The sequence below is a fragment of the Suncus etruscus genome, chromosome 12, assembly GCF_024139225.1.
Source record: "Suncus etruscus isolate mSunEtr1 chromosome 12, mSunEtr1.pri.cur, whole genome shotgun sequence".
Lineage (NCBI taxonomy): Eukaryota > Metazoa > Chordata > Mammalia > Eulipotyphla > Soricidae > Suncus > Suncus etruscus.
The window spans coordinates 84,983,379-84,999,685 of record NC_064859.1 but is presented as its reverse complement, the minus strand read 5'-3'; the positions used below and the strand labels follow the sequence as shown (position 1 = coordinate 84,999,685).

General features: G+C 36.8%; 1 protein-coding gene across 2 annotated transcripts in view; it reads left to right on the top strand.

The window, feature by feature from the left end:
- Window positions 1–16,307, top strand: part of WDR35 (WD repeat domain 35) — a 74,085-nt gene that overhangs the window by 2,131 nt on the left and 55,647 nt on the right. For both annotated transcript variants that reach the window (XM_049784811.1, XM_049784812.1), the window contains exons 3-5: window positions 9,891–9,962; window positions 11,818–11,910; window positions 13,486–13,614. In XM_049784811.1, coding sequence (XP_049640768.1) covers window positions 9,891–9,962; window positions 11,818–11,910; window positions 13,486–13,614 — 294 coding nt within the window. The remainder of the gene's footprint in view (window positions 1–9,890; window positions 9,963–11,817; window positions 11,911–13,485; window positions 13,615–16,307) is intronic.

Sequence of the window (16,307 nt, the reverse complement as noted above, 5' to 3'; positions counted from 1 at the left end):
AAATCATCTTGAGAGGTTATAAAGATGGATCCCGTAGCCACAGATCAGGGACAGTCTGGGAAGGTATATTTCTAGTGAAATTCATATTGTTGGGCCATAGCACATCTTTATGTAGGACTGCTTTATAGTCCTATGAGGCATGACGGATGACTATGTACATTTATAGTTTATTATATATGTATATATATGCATATATATAGATACATATACATATATTTGTGGTGGTGGGGATTGAACCCACAGACTCACGTATATATGCACAGCATGTGTTCCACTTCAGAGTTATATCCCTGGCTTCGTGAATCATAAATAATTTCTAGCATTTCTGTATACAAGGTGTTTAACCTTTATTGTTTTCTGTGACTTCCCAATGATACTGAGAGGTGGATTTTCTAGATGAGAAAACTGAGTAGTTGATCATTTTTTTTCATAGTAAATGTTCCATTTTATTGCTTATTTTCCTTAAAAACAAAAACACGTTTAATATGAAATACTTTAAAATATTGTATATATAGTTATCGTTATATATAATATAGTTGATCATTTTTCAATTTGCCTGTGGTCGACCTTAGTGGCAAGACTGGGTTTTAAATGTATTTTTTATAATTAAAAAAAATTTTTTTTTGTTTTTTGAGCGCCACCCGTTACTCCTGGTTCTGTGCTCAGAAATTGCTCCTGGCTTGGGTACCATAAGGGATCCTGGGGATCGAACCTACATTCGTCCTGGGTCAGCCACGTTCAAGGCAAATACCCTACTGCTGTGCTACCACTCTGGCCCCAATTTTCACTATTTTTTAAATTGAATCACCATGAGATAGTTACAAAGTTGTTTATGACTGTTTCATAAAATGGCCAACACCCATCTCTTCACTAGAGTACATTTCCTCCTGACACCATGTCCCCAGTGTCGTTCCCCCCCCCCCCCCCCCCCCCGTCTACTTCTATGGTGGACTTTTTTCTTCTCTCCCTTTCTCATCCTTTTTTCTGCTTTTTTTTTTTTTAATTTGGTTTTTGGGTCACACCCGGCGGTGCTCAGGGGTTACTCCTGGCTGTCTGCTCAGAAATAGCTCCTGGCAGGCAGGGGAGACCATATGGGACACCGGGATTCCAACCAACCACCTTTGGTCCTGGATTGGCTGCTTGCAAGGCAAACACCGCTGTGCTATCTCTCCGGGCCCCTTTTTTCTGCTTTTAAACACTGTGGTTTTCAATATTGTTAGTGAAAGAGAATCATATATATATATCACTTTACCTTTTTTCAGCATCCAGTTCTTGTCCAAAGTGATCATTTACAACTATCATGGTCATAGTTGTCTCTTCTTTGCCCTTATTCCCCTGCTCTTTGTGGCAAGCTTTTTACCATGGACCAACTTTTCTGGTTCTCATTTCTACTGTTTGGTTTTATTGACACACTTTTTTTTTTGATATCTTACAAATGAGTGCAACCATTCTATGTCTATCCCTCTCTCTCTAACTCATTTTGTAAAGTATAATTCTCTCTCTATATATCCATGTATAGGCAAATTCCATGGCTTCATTTTTCCTAATGACTGCAAAGTATTGTGTAGCTGTACCACTGTTTTCTTTTTAATCCGTTCATTTATTCTTAATACTTGGGTCATTTCCAGATTCTGGCTGTTGTGAATATACTGCCATGAACAAAGGAATGCAGATTTCTTTTCTGCATTGTGTGTTTGAATCCCTAGGGTATATTCCTAGGAGTGGTATTGCTGAGTCATATGGAAGCTCAATTTCTATTTTTTTTGAAGAATGTCCATATTTTTTACCAAAATTCTGGACCAGTTGACATTCCCACCAGGAGTGAATTGAGAGTCCCCTTCTTTCTACATTTATTCCAGCATTGGTTGCTCTTATTCTTTTTGATGTGTGCTGGACTCTGTGGTGTGAGGTGATATTTAATTGTTGTTTTGATTTACATCTCCCTGATGATTAGTGATGTGGAGAATTTTTTCAGGAGCTCTTTGGCTATCTGTATTTCTTCTTTGAAGAAGTTTCTTGATTATCTATTTTCCCCATTTTTTGAAGTAGTTAGATTTTTTCTTATTAAGGTCTACCAGTGCCTTATATGAGATTAACCTCTTATTAGATGGGTATTGGGTAAACAGTTTCTCCCAAACTATGGGCAGTTTATATTTTTATTCTGATTATCATTTTATTAGAGGTGTAGAAGCTTTTTAGTTTAATGTTTTCTCATTTGTTTATCGTTGCTTCCACTTTCTTGGCCAGTGGTATTTTCATCTTTGAAGATACCTTTAATTTTAATATCATGGAGAATTATTCCTGTTTTTCTCTATGTACTTTATGGGTTGAAGTCTAATATTTTTCTGCTTGTTATGACAAGTACTTTCAGTACTATATTGAGTAGAAGTGACGAGAGTGGGCAACCTTGCTTTCCACCAGATCTTACAGGAAAGAAAGGCTTTTTTAACTTTTTACTACTGAGCATAATGCTTACTGCAGGCTGTGGCAAATGACTTACTGTAATGAGGAAAGTTTCTTCAATTCCCATTTTGTTGAATAATTTTTTCATTAATCACGAATGATTGCTAGATCCACATCAAATGCTTTCTCTGCATCTACCAATAGCATATGATTTTTTTTTTTTTTTGGGTCACACCAGGCTTTGCTCAGGGGTTACTTCTGGCTTTGCGCTCAGAAATCGCCCCTGGCAGGCATGGGGGACCATATAGGATGCTGGGATTCGAACCACCATCCTTCTGTATGCAAGGCAAATGCCCTACCTCCATGCTATGTCTCCAGCCCCCATATCATATGATTTTTATTATTTTGATTTGGTATATTATTTTGATAGATTTGCATATGTTATTATTACTCTTTTTTGGTTTGGGGGCGACATCCAGTGGTGTTCAGGGGTTACTCCTGGCTCTGCTCTCAGAAATCACTCCTGGCAGCTTCGGGGACCATATGGGATGCCGGGAACCAAACCAGGGTCCATCCCAGGACTGCAAATGCAGTAAGACAAATGCCATACCGCTGTGCTATTGCTTTGGCCCCATGATTTGAGTATGTTAAGCCATCTCTGCATTCCTGGGATGAATCTTGTTTGGTCATGACTTTTTTTTTTAATGAATTGTTGAATTCTATTTGCTAGCATTTTGGTGAGGATTTTTGCATTTGTGTTCATCAAGGATATCAGTCTGTAATTCTCTCTCTCTCTCTCTCTCATTTGTGGTGCCTCTGCTTTTGGCATCAAGGTGATGTTAGCTTTATAGAAACTGAGTGTTTCGGTTTCTTTTCAATTTCCTGGAAAATTTTGAAAAGGATTGGCAATAGGTCCTCTTAAAGGTCTGAAAGAGTTCACTAGGGAATTCATCTGGGCCTGGGCTTTTGTTTTTGAGAAGACTTTTGATTACCATTCTAATTTCTTCAATATTTATAGGTGTATTCAGGTATTCCAAATAATTTTGGTACACTCTTAAGAGGTTATTGGAGCTCAAGAATATAAGAGATTCAAGATAGGTTTTCTCATTTTGTGGCATAGGGATTCTTACAATAACTTCTGATTATCCTTTGAATTTCTGTAGTGTGTTTTGATATTCCCCTTTTCATTTCAGATTTATTTTATTAGGGTTCTCTTTTGTGAGTTTTGCTAATGGTTTATGGTCTTTTTTTATTTTTTCAAAGGACCATCTCTTATTTTCATTGACCTTTTGAATGTTTCTTGGGTTTCCAGATCATTAATTTCTGTTCAGTTTTATTATTTCCTTCCTCCTGGCTGCTTTTGGCTTATTTTGTTGGTCAGTTTCCAAGTTCTTGTGCCATTAAGTTATTTATGTAGGCCATTACTTCCTTCCTGATAAATGCTTGCAAAGTTATAAATTTTCCTCTTAAAACTGATTTTGTTATGTCATGTAAATTCTGATAGCTTGTATCCTCATTCTTGTTTGACTCCAAGAATCTTTTGATTTCCTCTCTGACCCACTGGTGGTTCAGTAGTGAGCTGTTCGATTTCCAGGTGTTATTTCTGTTTTTGTTTGTAATTTACTTCTATTTTCAGTGCATCATATCTGAAAAGATAGATAGCTGATACAATTTTTATTCTCTTGATTTTATGAAGGTATGTTTGTATCCCTCTTGTGACCTATCTTTGAGAATATTGCATATACACTGGAGAAGAATGTGCATTTGGCTTTTAGGGTATGAAAAACTCTCTCTATATGTCTATATATGTATCTACTGTTTCTTCCGTTTCTTTCTTTCTTTCTTCTTTCTTTCTTTCTTTCTTTCTTTCTTTCTTTCTTTCTTTCTTTCTTTCTTTCTTTCTTTCTTTCTTTCTTTCTTTCTTTCTTTCTTTCTTTCTTTCTTTCTTTCTTTCTTTCTCTTTCTCTCTTCTTTCTCTTTTCTTTCTTTCTTTCTTTCTTTCTTTCTTTCTTTCTTTCTTTCTTTCTTTCTTTCTTTCTTTCTTTCTTTCTTTCTTTCTTTCTTTCTTTCTTTCTTTCTTTCTTTCTTTCTTTCTTTCTCTCTCTCTCTCTCTCTCTTTCTTTCTCTCTTTCTTTCTTTCTTTCTTTCTTTCTTTCTTTCTTTCTTTCTTTCTTTCTTTCTTTCTTTCTTTCTTTCTTTCTTTCTTTCTTTCTTTCTTTCTTTCTTTCTTTCTTTCTTTCTTTCTTTCTTTCTTTCTTTCTTTCTTTCTTTCTTTCTTTCTCCTCCTCCCTCCCCTTCCTTTTCCTCCTCCCTCCCCCTCCCTCCTCCATCTCCTCCCCCTCCCTCCTCCATCTCCTCCTCCTCCCTCCCTTCTTCCTCCTCCCTCCTTCCTCCTCCTCCCTCTTCCTCCTCCTTCCTCTTCTTTCCTCCTCTTCCTCCTCCTCCTCCTTCTTCTCTTCTTCTGTTTTTTTTTTTTTTTTTTGGATCACATCCGGCAGCACTCACGGGCTCTATTCTCAGAAATTGCTCCTGGCAGGCTCGGGGGACCATATGGGATGCTGGGATTCGAAACACTGACCTTCTGCATGCTATGCAAATGCCTTACCTCCGTGCTATCTCTCCAGCCCTTCATTTCTTTCTTTAAAGCCAGTAAATCCTTGTTGAGTTTTAGCTAGGTTGATCTATCAAGAGGTAACAGGGTGTTGTTGAGCTCTCCAGCTACTATTGTGTTGCTACTGATGTCTTTTTTCAAGACTATTAAATATTTTGCTGGTCATTCATTGGGTACATATGTTTAGAAGTGTGATTTCTTCCTGATGTACATATCCCTTGATTATTAAGAAATGGTTGTCTTGGGGCTGGCGAGGTGGCAGTAGAGGTAAGGTGTCTGCCTTGCAAGCGCTAGCCAAGGAAGGACCAGGGTTTGATCCCCCGGCATCCCATATGGTCCCCCCAAGCCAGGAGCAATTTCTGAGCACTTAGCCAGGAGTAACCCCTGAGCATCAAATGGGTGTGGGCTGGAAAAAAAAAGAAATGGCCATCTTTATTTCTTTTAACAGTTTTGAATCTAAAGTCTGTTGTCTGATAATAGTATGGCCACCCCAGCCTTTTTGAGGTAGTTGTTTGCTTGAAAGTATGCCTGCCAAACTTTGATTTTTGAGTCTGTGTTTGCCTTAATTATTCAAATTTGTTTTTTGCAGGCAACAGAATGTTGGACTTAATTTTCTGATACATTTTGTCTCTTAAATGGTGCATTTAGTCCATTGACATTGAGAGAAATTATTGTTATGGGATTTTGTACCATGATTTTTTAGATGTTTGTGTGTTTATCTTGTCTTAAAATATCCCCTGTAGTTCTTCTTTTAACATTGGTTTTGTGTTTGTAAAGTTCCTGAGCTGTTGTTTATCTATGAAGCTGTGTATCATTCTTTCAAATCTGAATGAGACTCTGGCTGGGTTAAGTATTCTTGGTGGTGTTCATTTCCTTGAGGTATTTTTCAATATATCCCACCACAACTTTCAGGCTCAGAGGGGTGCTTGTAAATCTTGAGGCTTCTTTATATGTAATCTTCTTTTTTGAATTTACTGACTTAGTATTCTATCTCTATCTCTGGTTTTCATCATTGTGACTAGAATATGCCTTGGGTGTTTTACTGGTTCTTCTACTAGTACTCGTTGGGCATCCAGTATGTGGGTACATGTTTTCTTCAGTTTTGGGAACTTCTCAGCAATGATATATTTGACTCTTGCTTTTTCACGGGGGTTTTCTTTTTGGCTCTCTGGGAACCCTGATTCTTACATTGTTTTTGTTTAATTTATTCCAAAGTTTTATTGTTGTCTGTTCAGTTATCTTGAGACTCCCCCCCCCCCCCATTTTCTGTTGTCTCGAGTTTTTTTGCATTTAATCTTCAGGCTTATTGATTTGATCCTCAGTACCTATTACTCTGCTGGCGAGGCCTTCCAATGAATTTTTCATTTTGCTTACCAAGATTTTTAGTTCTGATATTTCTCTATTTTTCTCATTTCTGCTCTCATATCCTACTGTATTTTATTGTATGTTCCATTTTTTCTTTCAGCTTGTTGAATATCCTAAGCATCTTCACTCTGGACACCATTTCAGAGAGGTTAAATAGGAGATTTGCACTGATTGAGTCTGCAGGATTTTAGTCTTCCCCTACAAGGCATGATGGAGTTTTTGTGCTGCTTTACCAGGGTTCCTTTTGTGGTCTCAATGTGCTTCTTTCCTATGTTGCTGTTAGTTTATATGGTGAGAGATTATCTTGAGGCTACTAAGCAGCTGCCTGTCTCTGGGTGTAGTCTCAATCTGGTAGGTAGGCTGATTTTTTTTTGCACAGATAGGGCTGCTGTGCTGTCCCGACATGCTGATCTCATGCCTGCTCTCTAGCTTGGACATCCTTGTCCCTGGGTGGGTGGGCTGAAGTTCATTCTACAAAAGGATCATGAACAAAGAGAGAATCATAAGCAGAGAGAAAATAATTGTTTTGATGTCTTACATTAATTATATGAAGTAATAATAGACATGTTTAGAAAGCAGATACTTATGTATTGATTAGAGCTTGTCTTCTAATGTTTTAATGTTTTAGTTTTCTTACTATTCCAAACATTTTCTATTATGTTTCTCAAATGCATATATAAAATACATATAAGCATATTTTGCATAAAATATGTAGCAATTTTATTTAGCTTGAGAAATGCAATGTTGAAAACTTATTAAAATAATTTTCCTGTTCTGAATAGAATGAAAATAGAAAAATTTGGAGAATGAAGTAAATTGTTTTAGATCTTAATGTAGAACTCAATGAGAAATATGGCTTAAACATTCTAATAAAGTCAGTGTTATATATTATATTTAATAGTACAATTTTATATTACTATTTATATTTAATGGTAAAATTTAATATTTAATATTACCATTAAATATAATAAATAACACTGACTTTATTAATTTTATTTCATTTTACTTCTTTTGGGATACTCTTGGAAGTGCTTGTGGATTGATTTCTCCTGACTTTGGCTCAGGGATCACTCTTACCAGTGTTTAAGGGACCATATGTGGTACCAGGGATCTGACTTGGGACCACTATGTGCAAGGCAAGCTCCTTACCTGCTCCTTACTTTCAGTGTCTCTGGTTCCTAAAGTATCATTTTAAATAAGTGGTTAGGGTTCATTAGATTGGTGTACAACAGTTTCCTTAGCCAAGTTTTGGTCATTTAGGTGTCTCCACTGTTTTATAATGAAACCAATAATATCTTTATATTGCAAAGACTTTTGCAAAATAGATATCTAGAAATAGAATTTACTGGATTAAAGGTTATGTGCATTTATAAAGTTTTCTTCATATGTGTATCCAAATTACCCTCTAGAAAGTTTGCACTATCTTCATTCCCAGTAGCAGCATATTTTAGATATTTCCCTGCCTAGGAAGGAAGGGAAGTTAGTACCCTATATATATAGGTAGATACCTTTCTTTCTATAGATAACTTCTATGTGTTTTGCTTACTCCTGGTGAATTGCTTTGGATTCTCTCTTGGAGTTCACAGGACTATGCAATGTTGGGGACCAAACCCGTACTCTTACATGCACTACAGGTGTTATATTCTAGTCACTGCCAGCTTTCTTCCTCCCCACTGGCTTTCATGTTATTCATCTAAGGAGCAGCTTTTTTGTTCCCTCCCTCCCCATTTGGAATTTCCCTTTTGACTGCTAACAACTTTGATAGATGCAAATAAAAGCTAACAAATTTGGTGTAAAGACTCCTATTTCTGAAAAAAATTTTTTTTAAAGGTTTCAAAGATCGTGCTTGATTTATGGCATTCTTGGCAGGATCTTCTGTTCTCTTACGCATTTCCTTCTCAGTCTCTGTGTTGTAGTTAAATCTTTTAAAACTCTTTGGACTTCTGGGACATACTTTGGATTGTGAAATTTACAGATTTGGTTCTGACATTCCTCTTTGTGGGTTCTAAATGTCTGTTTTATTGATGCCTTCTTTCAGAATTTGAAATCCATGGGTTCTGCTCTGTGCTGTTAAGAGGGATTATGCAGTATTACCAGAGTTGATTCCCATGCCATGTTGGTTTGTTATTTTGTTGGCCTTCGGAAGTTCCAGAGTGGGGCCAGAGAGATAACACAGCGGTGTTTGCCTTGCAAGCAGAAGATCCAGGACCTAAGGTGGTTGGTTCGAATCCCGGCGTCCCATATGGTCCCCTGTGCTTGCCAGGAGCTATTTCTGAGCAGATAGCCAGGAGTAAACCCTGAGCGCTGCCGGGTGTGGCCCAAAAACCAAAAAAAAAAATAAATAAATAAATAAAAAGGAAGTTCCAGAGTGCTGGTTTTCCTCCACCTCACATAAAGTTATAGCTTTTTTTTGTTGTTGCTAGAGAGACAGTTCAAAGGGCTAGAGTATATGAATTATATACAGGAGCCATGGGTTTTATCCCTGCCTCTGCATGGTCCTCCAAGTACCACCAGGAGTGCACTCTACACTCCACAGAACCTTGAAGTTCTTGATATACAATAGAGTTTTTAGTAGGTTTTGTATATAAATTGATATATATACATAGTTAAATTTTTATATATGAATGTACATGCATAGTCATACATCAGGGGTCTCAAACTCAATTTATCCAGGGGCCACAGGAGGCAAAGTTGGGGTGATCCTTGAGTGCAAAGTTAGTAGTAAGCCTTGAACATTGGGGGGTGTGACCCAAACAATTAAAACAAAACAAAAAAAGATTCCTCTAGGGCAAGGCCACAAAATGTTGTATGGAGGGCCGTTTATGGCCCGTGGTCCGCGAGCTTGAGACCCCTGTCATACATGAATATATAAAATATATTCACATGTAAATATAATTTATACACATATACATTCATACATAAAATTAATATGAACATACATTCAGTATATGAACTCATATCTATGAATATATATATTGAAAGATTTGAAGTTGCTGCTTCCATGGGGCAATGCTTAGATGTGGATATTTGTTGATTATACAAAGTTGATTTTCAGTAGATTATTATTTTAAGTTGTCAGCTTCTATTTTGTGAGGAATGCTATAACGTATCGTTCAATAAGAACAAAACACCTGCTGGTCAGGCTTGTGAACTCAAGCTATACACACAGAACTGAGCTACTGTCACACTTCCACATGTATTCTGTCTTTAATCACTATCTCCAAGTTTAGCTGGCTATAGCGAATAAAGACACTAGAATTCACTTCTAGTACTCTAAGTTAAGAAAACTGTTTACTGATGGAAAAATTTTAGAATATTGAAAAGAGAAGCTTATTATCTATTTATGTCATAAAAATAGATGAGAACAATGTATTCTTTGAAAATCCTTCAGACATCTCCTAGCAATAAGAATTCCTTTAAAAATAGAAATATAAAAATTGTATATTATCTTTTACATATGATTATTTTTATAAATGTACCAGACATAATATTTTTGGTTTGATTTTTCTAGATGATGCAAAACTGAGGGGTATTTCTACTCCTAGTAGCCTTTCCATGAACCAGAATCTTGAAGGTCATAGTGGTGAGTCATATAATTTTTTAAGATCATGTTTGAATAGTTTGAGTTTTGCTGTTTTAAACTGTCAACATTTTGAATAAATTTTCAAGTATCATTTCTGTTGAGCAACAGTTTGTATGGACTAGCGTCATTCAACAGCTTTTACATGATTTAAGAATATTTTTTTTTATATTTTTGTTTTTTGGGGCCACACCTGGCAGTGATCAGGGGTTATTCCTGGCTCTGCACTCAGAAATCATTCCTGGCAGGCACAGAGGGGACCATATGGGAGGCCCGGGATTGAACCTTCGTCCGTCATGGGTCAGCCACGTGCCAGGCAAATACCCTACCACCGTGCTACCACTCCGGCCCAAAATTTAAGAATGTTTAAACAAAAAAAACCAACTTAGAGATTAGTAGCTATTATGTGTTTAAAACTGTTACTAGAATTAGTTCTTTTAAAGAATATATTATCCCTTTTAAGAATTTGTTTTATGATTCAAGATTAAAGAAAACTAAAGGGCTAGAAAGATAATATACAAATAAAAGCTGTTGCCTTGCTCACAGCTGAACTCAGTTCATTCCCCAAGAACCGTCATGAGTGATACCTCAGCATTGCTGGGTTTGACCCCCAAACCAAAAAAGTTTTTTAAATAAAGGAAACTAGAATGGCATACCAAATAGATAGACTAGATAATTCTCAAATAAATTGTGCAATGTAAAAAGTAGCCATAAAAGACATTATTTGGATAACTGAGAAATTTGAATATGGATTTAAACTAATTAATGATATATCAGTGTTAAATTTACTGATTTGTAATGTGATGATGAAAGAGAATGTGCTTGAAGAAAGACATACACTGTTTCGAGGTTAAAGAAACAGGGTGGGGACCTGAGAGATAGCACAGTGGCGTTTGGGACCCAGGACCTAAGGTGGTTGGTTCAAATACCAGCATCCCATATAGTCCCCCGTGCCTGCCAGGAGCTATTTCTGAGCAGATAGCCAGGAGTAACCCCTGAGCACCATTGGGTGTGGCCCAAAAACCAAAAAAAAAAAAAAAAGAAAGAAAGAAAAAAAAAGAAACAGGGTGAGAAAAATAGATTGTATGTAGAAAAGTCATATACTTTATGAATTAAAGAAATTAAACAAGAAAAATCGATTGTTCACATATAGAAGTTATATCTATTTATGACAAACTAAATAAAAAACAAAAAATGTGGAAGATTGATTGTTTTTATAACTTCAAATATTTGAGATATGATAGAGAATATTTTACTAATAGAATGGAAAATGGGTCGGGAGAGAAAGATTTAGAGAGCACAGTAGCTCAAATGAAGTTACTTCTCCCATAAAAAGAAACAAACTCTCAGTACTTAATATGCCTTTTGTCATTATTGTCCTTGGAAGTTAGGTTTATTGTATAAAAAAAGAACACTAGGACAAAGGGGAAGGGGAAAAGTACGTGTCAATTGGGCAGGGGGAGGGAGGGAAGCTTCAGACATTGGCAGAGGGTAGTGGACACTGGTGAAAGGATTGGTGTTGGAATAATGTATGCCTGAAACAATCATAAATATCTTTGTAACTTTTAACTCATGAAGATTCGTTAGCTATTTGACAGCGCTTGTTGCTAATTACAAGAGTTTTAAATTTCTTTGTTAGCATGAAATAGGAACAAATAAGAAAAATTATACTACACATGTTGTTTAAAACTGATGATAATAGTTTCCACAGCCTGTAATTATGTTTTAGTAAAGTTAAAGACTGGCTCAAGTATGTTCAAGTAAATAAACTGAATTTATTTGAACATGCTCTTGGTATATTTTTATAAAATATGAATTTGAAATGAATGTCTATTAATATTGTGATCTTATCTTTTAGGTGCTGTTCAAGTTATAACATGGAACGAACAATATCAGAAGTTGACTACCAGTGATGAAAATGGGCTTATTATTGTTTGGATGCTATATAAAGGTATAGTAGGCCCGTGTATTGCATTTCACCTGTAACAAATTAGAATCTGGATTCCAGTATTTGAATGGGAAACATATCTTTAAAACAGACCCCGTTAGCCCACAACAGTGCATCCTATCTGCACAGTGGTGATATTTCTGGATATTTTTCTCTTTTCTTTTCTTTCTTTCTTTCTTTGTGTGTGTGTGTGTGTGTGTGTGTGTGTGTGTATGGGCAAACACAGTGGTGCTCATGTCTTATTCCTGGCTCTGCACTCAGGGATAATTTTTTCTCTTCCTCCTCCTTTCTTCCTCCTCCTCCTCATTTTCCTCCTTTTCCTTCTTCCTCTTTTTTGGGTAGTTTTATTTTAAATAATTAAAAAAAAACATTTTTCCAGTCAGACTGCAATCACTCACGGTTGCAACCTCACCATGCAGACCCACCTGTTTCAGGAATCACATGTGGTTTGCCCCAAGGACCATATGGGATGCTAGGAGTCAAACCCAGATTTGATCCCCAGCAAGGCAAATGCCCTACCTGCTATGCTATCACTCTAGCCCTGACTACTTTTTCTTTTTTAACTTGTTTCCTGTGAACTGTGACTTTTCATTGAAAAGTGAATTAGGTCACGGTTGGATATCTTCAAAATAAACTTAGTCTGATAGACTTCTAAAAATAGTTTCTCTGTCAATGACTCTAGTTAGCTCAAAAGATAAAATGCACCTATTAGGAGTCAAAGACAATAATTCATTTCCTCTGTTGAGTCATGTAGCTTCCTTTCTTTTCGATGATGCCATTGGTATCCGCCTCTGATTACTGGCCCACAGTTTGTGTCTTTTGGCCACAGAGAGAAAGTGAGAGGATTGGTGAGGTCTTTTTGTTGTTATTATTTTAAAGAAATTCTTTCTTAAACCATTGTGATTTACAAAGCTATTCATTGTTGGGTTTTAGACATACAGTTTTTCAGACCAATCCCACCATTGGTGCATCATCCTCTCTCCACAATGTTTCCAGATTGCATCCAATGCCATCACCATCTACCCCACACCCCAGCCTGCCAGCATAGCCTATTTTTGTTGTCATTATTATTTTTTTTTTCTGAGAAAAAAGGTTGAGTGGCAAGGAAAGAAAGAAGGAAAGACAAAAGAAAAAGGAGAGGAAGAGAAAATAAAGTGAGTGCCTGTTGTGTTTTCTGTAATGTTTTGAAGCATTAAGTAGTTAAAGCTTAAGTTGATGCTGTTTTTTAATGATAAATTTGACAGTTTTATAGTTTAATAGCTAAGGTTATAGAAAACTGGAAAGCTGTTTACCCCACTGTATGTTTTATGAAATTTTTTTTAACCTAAGTACCATTTAATAGATGTAATAGATTTGATTTGTCATTTTTTTTGGAATTGGAGTTTAGTCCATACCTAGTGGTGCTCAGGAGCCACTTCCAGTCATTGTGCTCCATCTACCCTTGGCAGTGTTAAAGGCACCACCTGCAGTGCTGGATATTCAAACCAGAGTTTCATTGCTACCTTTAAGATGAGTGCCTTATCTCTTGTAGTCTCTGGGTCCTGAATTGTCTTGTTTTCCCCACTTTGTGTAAAATAGGCTCTTGGTATGAGGAAATGATCAACAATAGAAATAAATCAGTGGTCCGAAGTATGAGCTGGAATGCGGACGGGCAGAAGATCTGCATCGTATATGAAGATGGGGCAGTGATAGTTGGCTCTGTGGATGGTAATTCATCATTGTACACAAAACTAAGATACAGACTCAGCAAACATCCATTTCTTATTATATTTGGGCCTTTGGGCCACATCTGGTAGTGCTCATAGGCTACTTCTGGAGGGGCTTATGGTACTATGTGGTGCTGAAAGACCCCACTCACCAGAGTCATCTGGATGTCGCTAACATTTTTTTATCCAAGAAGTTTATATTATCATATGTATGTATTATGCCAGAAAAATAATCACAATGGAAAATTGTTGAGGTAGTTTGTTGACATTCAAAAATTATATATTTCTAAGTATATTCAAATGAAAAATATATTAACATTTTTATAGCAGCACTGAAAAACATGAATTAAGACCTGTTTTAAGTTCATCAAGCTATTTATCTTTATACTTGTTAAACTGTATAAATATATAGATTTTTATTCCAGAAAGTATAGAGTTACAACAATCTCTGATTAGCTTATAATGGAACTGAACTTGTTAGTTGTGTTTTCTTGTCTTAAAATATGACTTTTAAATTCTAGCTCATAGATAACACTGGGGCTTCTGGTAGTCTATCTTTTTTTTTTTTTAACCAACTCTGTCTATAGAAATAATTAATTTAAAAATCGCTATTTTAAAAAGTAGCTTTGGCATGCCATTATATAGCATATAAGTATTTCTGATTGCTTGTATAACTATAGCTGTAGAACTAGACCCCAGGGTCAACAATGAAAACTATACAAGACTTAGAGCAGAAGAGAGGGGTCAGTCTCCCAGCAATGACAATGCTTTGAGATATCTGCTAAGACAGGGAAAATTCAGCACTCGTTAAAAAGTATTTGACTCAGTCTTAGAGGCATCAGGAAAGGCATCTGGAGAAAGTGGTGATGTCTGTGCTGAAGTGTGTAGACTAGCAGAAGATTAAGAAATAGCTTTTGAGGAGAGTTGAACTTAAATGCAACTCTTGGAGCATTGAAGAAAAATGGTTGAGACTTGGTATAGTGTAATTCTTAGAAGAGTGGTATATGATAAAAAATATATTTATTTATTTAGCCACATCTGGCATCACTCAGGGGTTACTCCTGGCTCTGCACTCAGCAATTGCTCCTGGCTCGGGGCACCATATGGGATGCCGGGAATCAACCCGCATCTGTCCTGGGTCAGCAAGGTCATGCAAGGCAAACGCCCTACTACTGTGCTACTACTCCAGCCCATAAACAGATATTTATAGGGACAAGCTTACATAGATCATAAACCATTCAAAGAGTTAAGGCTTATTGTGAGCACTGGAAAGCTAATGTGGATTTTATAGAATGGAAGCAATGGGTCAGAGTTTTTATTTGGAGTTCTCTGTGACTGCAGTATGAAGGACGAAGAAAAAAGGAAAAGATGGGGGTAGGGGAAAGGTGTACCAATGAAGGAATGGTAATTGAGGTGTGAGATGACGGCACATGGCAGCCTGAATCAGGAAGACTGAAGTTAAGGAGACAGAATCTAGCAATAGTTAGGAGATGGAAGAGAGAAGATATTAGAATTGGCCAGCTTGGGCATGAAGGAATAGAAGAAGTAAAGGAATAGAGTGATTTGGATGAAATCTGCATGTTTAGGTTTGTCAGCTGGACCTCTGGTGATGCCTTTCATTGAAACATTTGGGGCGAGGAGAAAGACTAGTTTTGAGGGAGAGTTCTAATTTGGACATGCTGATTCGGGCATGCCCTACAATCAAATAAGTAGATCTAGACAAGGGGCAGGGAACTTCAGCCCTATGTACCCTCTAAAGCTGATGAAATTTTAAGGCCTAGCCCTAATGCATGATCAGACAGGCAAGTGTGCTTCTTACTGACAGCCTGTATTGTGACCCATGAGTCATGTTATACATATCTAAATGTCTCATGGCAGAAAAAGTTCCGCAGCCTCTTTTTCTCTTTGTATATATGTATACATATATTTGTATATATAAATATATTTGCAGCTTAGAAAGATCTGGACTGAAAGCATAATTTGGGAGATGACTAATATATGAATGATTATGAATGATCGAAATAGATGTCAAATTTAAGGACCATCTGTGGACTAAAAAAACTTCATTTAAAAATATAGTTATATGCATGATACTCCTTCAGTAACAATATTGCAATTCAGTGTCTAAGAGGAAAAAAATGGAAGGGAGGGAATGGGGGGGGGGAGGAGAGAGACGGAGGCAGAGAGAAAGAGAGAAGAGAAAGAGAGAGTGAATATCTGCCATAAAGGCAGGCAGGGGAGAGGGCAGAAAACTGGGAAATAGGTGGTGGGAAATGTGCATTGGTGAAGGATTGTTGTACACTATGACTGAAGTTCAATCATGAACAACTTTGTAACTGTGGAAAAAACACCCACAACAGTATTATGAACAACCTTCTAAAGCATGGTATTTAAAGGAAGTAATTAAAAAAACAATAAAAACAAACAACAACAACAAAAAATCCATTTAAGGGCTTGGCAGAAGAAGGATGTTCTATAAAAAATGACATTCTTGACCATAGGAAGTACATGTATTTGCAGGAGTCCAGAGGAAAGGGATATGGTTTAAAAAGTTGTCTTTGCTGGATTTTGCAGCAGAAGATGACCTCTCTGGGCAGTGCCAGATTGCACTGACTTGAAGGTGGAGTAGGACTTGAGGAGGAGATTCCTGGTTTGTGTAGAAACTCTTATCAGGATAGTTGGCTGGGAAAGGGA